General features: G+C 56.6%; 2 protein-coding genes across 5 annotated transcripts in view; one reads left to right on the top strand and one right to left on the bottom strand.

The window, feature by feature from the left end:
* ABCC10 (ATP-binding cassette, sub-family C (CFTR/MRP), member 10) overlaps nucleotides 1-7726 on the top strand; it is a 26897-nt gene extending 19171 nt beyond the window's left edge. Inside the window, exons 10-22 of the mRNA XM_011960374.1 lie at nucleotides 350-539; nucleotides 1311-1388; nucleotides 1537-1731; nucleotides 2165-2315; nucleotides 2500-2689; nucleotides 2983-3326; nucleotides 3664-3833; nucleotides 4636-4796; nucleotides 5075-5328; nucleotides 6259-6404; nucleotides 6485-6582; nucleotides 6789-6901; nucleotides 7227-7726. Of these exons, the coding sequence (XP_011815764.1) occupies nucleotides 350-539; nucleotides 1311-1388; nucleotides 1537-1731; nucleotides 2165-2315; nucleotides 2500-2689; nucleotides 2983-3326; nucleotides 3664-3833; nucleotides 4636-4796; nucleotides 5075-5328; nucleotides 6259-6404; nucleotides 6485-6582; nucleotides 6789-6901; nucleotides 7227-7389 (2253 nt within the window). The 3' untranslated portion in view covers nucleotides 7390-7726. The remainder of the gene's footprint in view (nucleotides 1-349; nucleotides 540-1310; nucleotides 1389-1536; nucleotides 1732-2164; nucleotides 2316-2499; nucleotides 2690-2982; nucleotides 3327-3663; nucleotides 3834-4635; nucleotides 4797-5074; nucleotides 5329-6258; nucleotides 6405-6484; nucleotides 6583-6788; nucleotides 6902-7226) is intronic.
* The window catches only part of DLK2 (delta-like 2 homolog (Drosophila)), a 7046-nt gene continuing 5953 nt past the window's right edge, over nucleotides 7650-8742 (bottom strand). For all 4 annotated transcript variants that reach the window (XM_011960376.1, XM_011960378.1, XM_011960375.1 and 1 more), the window contains one exon: nucleotides 7650-8572. In XM_011960376.1, the coding sequence (XP_011815766.1) occupies nucleotides 7837-8572 (736 nt within the window). In that variant the 3' untranslated portion in view covers nucleotides 7650-7836. The remainder of the gene's footprint in view (nucleotides 8573-8742) is intronic.

The following is an 8742-nucleotide window of genomic DNA, read 5'->3' as shown; positions in this document are numbered from 1 at the left end:
TGTTAGCCAGGATGGTCTCGATCTCCTGACCTCGTGATCCACCCGTCTCAGCCTCCCAAAGTGATGGGATTACAGGCTTGAGCCACCGCGCCCGGTGACTGTGTCTTTTAAAAAAAAAAAAAAGCGTTATGTGGGCTGAGGGCCTGGGAGCTAGGAAAGCTGAGTGCTGGCCCTGGGGGTGCTGTTCTTTCTTGCCTGAAGGGATGTCCACCCTCAGGTCTCACCTCTTTCCCTGCTAGTGTAGGGGTAGCCCCCAGAGTTTATCTCAACTGTCTTCTCTGACCACTTGGAGATCTTTCCAGGAGAGCCTTTGGGTCCTGGTGCCCACAGAACCCTCACGTCTCTCTAGGAAAAGGAGCTCTATCTCCTCGATGACCCTCTGGCCGCTGTGGATGCAGATGTGGCCAACCACCTGCTGCACAGGTGCATCCTGGGCGTGCTAAGCCACAGCACACGGCTGCTCTGCACCCACCGCACCGAGTACCTGGAAAGGGCTGATGTGGTGCTGCTAATGGAGGCTGGACGCCTCATCCAGGCTGGTAATGGGGGCAGGAACCGCGCGTGAGGGAGGTGTCTGCCTAGGTATGGCAGGAGATTGTGAAGTACAGAGTCTGCCACCTGCTGTATGTGTGTGGCCTGAGCCAGTCATTGCTGCTTCCTGCCTTCATAGAACTGGTGTGAGGAACTGGGAGAACAGGAGGGAAAAGGAGCATGTTGGTGAAATGCCAGTGTATTTGGGACTCATGGGCTTTGTGACTGGATGCTCTTGGGAACTTAGAGGCCCAGGGTCTCTGAGAACAGTCTCATATCTTCAAAGAGAAAGGAGTCAGGTTTAGAATGGTCTTTTGGTAAAAACAAAAATTTTTAACTCTGAAAAATTTTTATGCAGAGGGACATGACCACCTGCAAGTTCACTGGGAGAGAAATAGGAGGAAATGAATCTCCAACCAGATATTAGGAATTGAGTGAAGCATGAGAAAAAGCTCTGCAGTAATAAGAAGTAACCCTGGACAGAATGGCAGGCGTAGTTCTGGCTGTCCTCCCGGGGAGGGACATTCGTCCCTCTCTGCTGGTCGGAATCGAAGTTTACAAGGATGGACTTGAGTCCTGCTCGAGGTCTAGGGGTATCCAGAGCAGGATGGGTTAGAGAGGGAAGCCTAAGAGTCCTGCTGGAGGTCTAGGGGTATCCTGCTAGGGTGGCTTAGAGAGGGAGACCTAAGAGGATGGGAGGTGGGATCTGTACACGCACTGAGAAAGGTATAGTATAGACTCAGAACAGCCCCCTCCTAATCTCCCCTTCTACCCTCCAGGACCTCCTTCTGAGATTCTGCCACTGGTACAACCTGTCCCCAAAGCCTGGACTGAGAATGGACAAAAGTCTGACTCAGGTATGGCTCCCCACTGGGAGAAAAGAGCTTGCTTTTCACTGCCACACTGTAGAGCTTTGTCTAGAAAGGCTGCCCGTTCCTCTGAAATACTGAGTTTTCAACTGGCACCCTGCAAGTTTAATTCCTCCATGACCCCTGATTCTTACAGCCACAGCCCAGTCAGTACAAAACCCAGAGAAAACAAAGGAGGGGCTGGAGGAGGAGCAGAGCACATCTGGTGGCCTGCTGCAGGAAGAAAGCAAGAAGGAGGGCGCTGTGGCCTTGCATGTGTACCAAGCTTACTGGAAGGCTGTGGGCCAGGGCTTGGCCTTAGCCATCCTCTTCTCTCTGCTCCTCATGCAAGGTGAGAGTGTGCCTGGGAGTCTCTTACACCATAACGGCTATGCTGTCCAGGTGCCCATTACCTTGCACTAATCATTATAAGGCCCAGAGACTCACCAAGCATGGGTCACAGCTGGGACAAAAGCCATACTTCTCTTTCTGAGAGATGCCCAGGGGCCAGAGGCATGTGCTCTATAGCTGGCTTCCATTCTGCCCCCCAGGTTAGCTCCCATTCTGCAAGTCTGAGATCCTGTTCTCCCCAGAGCTGAAGGGTGACCGGCCTATGAGAGAAGCCCACACTAGAGAGGATTGGGGTAGTGGCAGGGTGGGAAGGCCAGGCCAGGGGGATGGAGATGGGCAGGAACCAGAGGCAAGGGCGGAGAAAGGGGGCATTGGAATAGAATGAACGAGGGAGAGGAGCCTCTTACAGCTTTTTCCTTCCTATCCCCACCCAGCCACGCGGAACGCTGCTGACTGGTGGCTCTCTCACTGGATCTCTCAGCTGAAGGCTGAGAATAGCTCCCAAGAGGCGCAAGCCTCCACCAGCCCAGCTTCTACAGGGCTCTTCTCTCCGCAACTGCTCCTCTTTTCCCCCGGAAACCTCTAGTGAGTGGCTGGGGCTGGGGGTAGGCCTGGTGCTCTCAGAGTGGTTGCCAGGCAGGGAGTGAGGGTTGGGGCCGGTATTCCAGATGCTGTGGCTTCTGGAGGGTGGGAGAGATGGCATGGGGGAGGAGAAAGGACCCCCAAGTGGTCCTACTTTTGGTTACCTAAGCCCCCTCCTCACCACCAGCACCCCAGTGTTCCCACTGCCCAAAGCTGCCCCCAATGGCTCCTCAGACATCCGTTTCTACCTCACCGTATATGCGACCATTGCTGGTGTCAACTCCCTCTGCACCCTTCTCCGGGCAGTGCTCTTTGCGGCAGGCACCCTTGAAGCAGCTGCCACCCTGCATCGACGCCTGCTGCATCGAGTCCTTATGGTGAGGGGCTGGGACCTCGGGGGTAGGGGAGCGCAGTCCTAGCCCTGTGGAGTGTCCTCCCAATACTCGGGCTCCACTGGGGATGGGAGAGTCTTTCCTGCCGTGGGATATTCTTCCTCAAGCTCTGCCAGTCTCTCCTCTCTGCCCCCAAATTCTGGGGATATTTTAGTCCTTCCCTATTCTCTATCTTGGGCCTTCCCCTCCACCCCACCTCCCCCAGGGCTGCCCACCAACCCCTTTTCTGTCAGACTCTGCCCTGGCCCAATCAGCGTCCTTCTCCGGGCTTCTCCCAGGCACCAGTGACTTTCTTCAATGCCACACCCACGGGCCGGATCCTAAACCGCTTCTCCTCTGATGTGGCCTGTGTGGATGACAGCCTGCCCTTCATCCTCAACATCCTCCTGGCCAACGCAGCAGGCCTGCTGGGGCTCCTGGCCATGCTGGGCTCTGGCCTGCCCTGGCTGCTGCTGCTGCTGCCGCCTTTGAGCATCATCTACTATCACGTGCAGCGCCACTACAGGGCCTCCTCACGGGAGCTGCGGCGCCTGGGCAGCCTCACCCTGTCTCCACTCTATACCCATCTGGCTGATACCTTAGCTGGCCTCTTTGTGCTCCGGGCCGCAGGGGCCACCTACAGGTGTGTGAACCAGAACCCAGGGGGATGAGGTGTTGAGGGGAGAGGAAAAGAGAGACCCCTGAGAAGAGGAATATGCAGGGTATGGTTGGTTCAGCCCTCCTGGGGACAAGGGGTGGGGAAGGAGGAAAGCAACAGAAGAAGGAGATAGGGAGGCAGAGCAGACCCCCACTTTAAAAGAGCACAGGGGCATCTGCAGCCCTGCGGGAGGCCTGTGGGTATATAGATCAGCTCCCAAGAAGGAACTGCTCAAGAGGGCCTTCCCTATGGAGGCCCTGAGGCTGGGTGGCTCAGGGCAGCAGTGGAGTGGCTGGCCTCACATCCATCTGGCCTTCCCTAGGTTTGAGGAGGAGAACCAGCGACTCCTTGAGCTAAACCAGAGGTGCCAGTTTGCCACTAGTGCCACAATGCAGTGGCTGGACATTCGGCTACAGCTCATGGGGGCAGCAGTGGTCAGCGCTATCGCAGGCATTGCCCTGGTGCAGCACCAGCAGGGCCTTGCTAACCCAGGTGCCACCCAGGACCCCTCACCCCTACCTCACCCACAAGTTAGTCCACCCTTCTCCCAGATCTCTCCCTGCACCGTCCCCCCAACATTTTTGCCTCCCACCCAGGGTTCCCTGTGAGGGTGTATCATGATTATCATCATCACCCCCATTTGGAGTTGAGTGACAGTCCCCAGGTGGTGGTGGCTCGGGGACTAGAATTAGTTTTCTGAGCTGCTGGTCTCAGTCCCTTTCCTGCTTTCACCCCGTCCCCACCACACTGCCCCAGCCCGCTTCAGTCTCCCACATGCCATCCCTCCCAGCTTCTCCATGCCCACCCTGTGCCCTGCATCCAGCCTCTTGTGCTCCAGGCTAGATCCTGTCACCCTCCTGCTTCTCTGTTGCTTCCTTTTTTGTTTTTGTTTTTGTTTTTGTTTTTTTGAGATGGAGTCTTGCTCTGTTGCCCAGGCTGGAGTACAGTGGCACAATCTCAGCCCACTGCAACCTCTTCCTCTTCCTCCCAGGTTCAAGCGATTCTCCTGCCTCAGCCTCCTGAGTGGCTGGGATTATAGGCGCGCACCACCACGCCTGGCTAATTTTTGTATTTTTAGTAGAGACGGGTTTCACCATGTTGGCTAGGCTGGTCTCAAACTCCTTACCTTGTGATCCACCTGCCTCGGCCTCCCAAAGTGCTGGGTTTACAGGCGTGAGCCACCGCGCCCAGCCTCTGTTGCTTCCTTTAAATGCCCGCAGTCCACAGCTTGGGGAGTCTCCCATACACATCCCAGTGTCCAAGCTCTCCCAGCAGCTGTTATCCTCTCCCCCAGGGCTGGTGGGCCTGTCGCTGTCTTATGCCCTGTCCCTGACGGGCCTGCTCTCAGGCCTGGTGAGCAGCTTCACACAGACGGAGGCCATGCTGGTAAGCGTTGAGCGGCTGGAAGAGTACTCCTGTGACCTGCCCCAGGAACCCCAGGGCCAGCCACTGCAGGTGGGCCTGTACCCCGACCCCAGACCAAAGCTCTGGAACCCTGAAGGCCCCAGCCTCCCCCGCAATATCTTTCCTTTTACCCACCCATCTTTCTCAGCTCCCATAACCTCTCTTCATGATGACCACAATTCTCCACCATGTCCCTTCTTCCCCATCTCTTATTCTCTCACCTTTCCTCTCACACTGTTCATTTCTCATTATTCTCCCCGCCTCACCATTGCTCCTCATCTCCCCCATCTCCCTCTTCCACTCTATCTCCCGCCCATGGACCCCACCAGTTGGGCACCAGCTGGCTGACCCAGGGGGGCGTGGAGTTCCAGGACGTGGTGTTGGCGTACCGGCCAGGGCTGCCGAATGCCCTGGATGGAGTGACCTTCTGCGTGCAGCCTGGAGAGAAGTTGGGCATCGTGGGCCGCACGGGCTCCGGCAAGTCCTCCCTGTTGTTGGTGCTCTTCCGGCTGCTAGAGCCCAGTTCAGGGCGAGTGCTGCTGGATGGCGTGGACATCAGCCAGCTGGAGCTGGCCCAGCTCAGGTCTGGGGGAAATGGACTTGGGAGGGGGAAGGGGGAACCAGAACTACTAGCACTTAGAGGAGGGCACAGCTAGGAAGGCTTTATATAAACTCAGGGCAACTAGGGCTGATCAAGGGGCTGAAATGGAGGACAGGATGAGCGGGCGAGGACAGAGAACTCCTAGTGCCCAGGTCCAGATTCATGGCTGCTGATCTCAAGGTCGTCCTTGCCCTGACCCAGGCCACCTTTCCAGCTGCATCTTGTACTTCCCACCACACATCCTCCACTCTTGTGCCCCAAGATACTGATCCCCTGAGCCCTCAGGCTCAGCAGGCAGTGCTTCGGACAGCTTGAGACCTGAACCAGTTGCCCTTGGCTTCAGGTGGCCCCACTGGAGGGTATACACCCCTTCTCTACCCTCAGGTCAACCTAATATCATTTTCTGTGAGTACAGTGACATGGAAAAGGTAGGGAAGCTGTATCCTAAAGCCCTAGGCCTGCCTCTTCTGCCTTCTCTTCTAAGCTGTGGTGGCCCTACCTTATAGCTCCACCATGTCTTCAGGACCCAATTATAGGCCCACTCCAACCTTGAAGTGTCACCTGCCCTTTCATTCGCTCTGGTCATTCCCTGCGTAGCCACTGCTGCCCCTGGAGTCAGTGCCACACAGTTTAGCCCATTTGTTTTCTCTGGTTTGTGTGTGTACACCTCTGTGAAATGTAGGCTCCTTGAGGACAGAGTCCAGCCTTTGGTTTCTTTGGTATTGCTTATAGCATTGGCACAGTTCTAGGTACCCAGCTGCTAGCGGATCATTTGGTGGGGAGCAGAGTGGGGTTATGTTCAGGTCTCATCCCCAGGCTTTCATGGCGGTACTAGTCCTGTAGTCAGAAACTGAGCTGGGAGCAGAAGTGGCTACATCTCCAACCGCTGGACTCCATGTCATTGTCCCCCAGATCCCAGCTGGCTATCATCCCCCAGGAGCCCTTTTTGTTCAGTGGGACTGTTCGAGAAAACCTGGATCCCCGGGGCCTACATAAGGACAGGGCTTTGTGGCAGGCCCTGGAACAGTGCCACCTGAGTGAGGTGATTACCTCCATGGGTGAGTGCTGGAGCCTTACCCTAGAGCAAGAAGAGGGCAGGGAGGGCCTGGGCCCTGCAGTGAAGATGCTTTCCTTGCAGGTGGTCTGGATGGTGAGCTGGGTGAGGGGGGCCGGAGCTTATCTCTTGGGCAGAGGCAGCTGTTGTGTCTGGCCAGGGCTCTCCTCACAGATGCCAAGGTAAGGTGAGAGAAAGCGACAATAGAGAGGGCCAGGAAGGAGGCGGGGGGCAAGGGGGTGGGGAGGTGGAGTCCGGAGAGGTTTTAGGGGACCAAGTTCATTTTCCTTTTAGAGCTGAAAGTGTGGTAGGGGCTGTTGCTTGGGCCAGGCCCAGCCCACCCTACAGCCTCTCCTTTGTTGTCCCCTACCGCATTCCCATATTCCAGATCCTGTGTATTGATGAGGCCACAGCAAGTGTGGACCAGAAGACAGACCAGCTGCTCCAGCAGACCATCTGCAAACGGTTTGCCAACAAGACAGTGCTGACCATTGCCCATAGGTGTGCAAACACCCAGTGACAGCCTAATCAGGGACTGGGGTAGCATGCACCCAGAGCCTCCATTGCTTTCAGGGACCCCAGTGGTCAGGGCCTTAGAGATCCTGCCCCTCAAATCTCAGCTCTTCCTTCTTCAGGTACTGCCTAGGGCCCTTTATAGCACATTATCTGAGGGACTTTGCAATCCCTTCCCCAGCACCAAGCCAGGGGCTAAAGCCTATGGGGACAGACCTGTGGTGTCCCGAGGAGAGAGGAGGGAAAGCAGGTCAGTGTTCTCACTTAGGTCATTGTCCCTTATCCCTTACACTGACCATCTTCCCCGTCACAGGCTCAACACGATCCTGAACTCAGACCGGGTGCTGGTGCTACAAGCGGGGAGAGTGGTAGAGCTGGACTCCCCGGCCACCCTGCGCAACCAGCCCCACTCGCTATTCCAGCAGCTGCTGCAGAGCAGCCAGCAGGGAGTCTCCGCCTCACTCGGAGGTCGCTGAGCTCAATCCCACACCCTGCAGGGTTCTCCCCTCTCTCTGATCCAGGCCGGGCCTGTACAGAGGTGCTGGCTGCTTGTTTACATTCTCCTCTGGGGCTCTACCTCTCCACACTTCCCCAGAAGGGAAAAGGGCACCCTGGGTTACTCTTTGGAAATCACTCCTTGGTGGGCAGCATCCTGAGGCTTCCCCAGAACCAGGCCTCTGCTCTGGCCCTCTTGCATCTGGAACGCCAGGTGGGTTTTTATGGCATAGAAGCCCACTTGCATTTTCATAGTTTTATTTGATAAAATCCCATCTTACATTCTGTGTATTAAAAAAATAATATTTCTTGTGTGAGGCTGAGGTCTCCTCTGTGTGTGTACCCAAGCTGAAGGGTGGTGAGAAAGGACCACTCCAGTCTGAGGGGTGGAAGAGGTGAGGAAGGGGGCCGGAAAGCCCCCACCTCCATCACAGTGCTGTGGTCTTTCCAGGCTCAGGGGGCAAGTCAGGTGGCAGGGGGAGCCCTGCCGGCAGCATGCTAACCTGACACTCCTGGTCCTGGCACGCTGGAGCATAGTGTGGGGCAGGGTAACAACAGGGTCCAGGGGGGCAGACACCCCGGCGCCAGGCCCTCAGGGTCAGCAACACAGTAGCCAGAACCAGGGCAGCAGTGAGGGCCCCAAACACCACCAGGGCTACCAAGCTAGGCTCACCTAGCCCAGCCTCTTGCTTCCGCACCACCTCCTTCACTGAGATCCGCAGCAGACCAGCCCCTGCGCTGTGGGGGGCTGGCCCCGTGGCAGGTACCACCACAGCTGAGGTGGGCCCTAGAGGGGTGTCCACTGTGGTTGGGGGGTGTGGGACAGGTAAGACAAGCTCACAAGTCTTGCCACCATAGCCACTGGGGCAGAGACAGTCGAAGTCATGGACACGGTCCCGACAGCGGGCCCCTCTCTGGCATGGGCGGCTGGCACAGTCATCCAGGTTGATGGTGCAGAAGCGTCCAGCAAAGCCCTCAGGACAGAGGCAGGAGAAGCGGTTTATGCCATCAAGGCAGGTGGCACCATTAGCACAAGGCCTCATCAGGCAGTCATCCACATTCACCTCACAGTGGGCACCCACAAAGCCCACCAAGCAGCGGCATGTGAAGTTGAGGGCAAAGCCCTGGTCATCCTGGCACTGCCCGCCATTGCGGCATGGGGAGCTGCAGTAGGGGTGGGAGAGGACATGAAAGCAACTTAACAACACCTGTAGGGTAGCCCAGGTCCGTATCCTGACCTCTGCTCACCATGTCACCTTGGGCAACACTCTCCGAGCCTCAAATACCTCATTTTATTTTTTATTTATTTATTTTTGAGACAGAGTCTCGCTGTG

The sequence above is a fragment of the Colobus angolensis genome, unplaced genomic scaffold (assembly GCF_000951035.1).
Source record: "Colobus angolensis palliatus isolate OR3802 unplaced genomic scaffold, Cang.pa_1.0 Scaffold51, whole genome shotgun sequence".
Taxonomy (NCBI): Eukaryota; Metazoa; Chordata; class Mammalia; order Primates; family Cercopithecidae; genus Colobus; species Colobus angolensis.
Note: the sequence above shows the minus strand (reverse complement) of the source record. Positions and strands in the feature narration are given on the sequence as shown.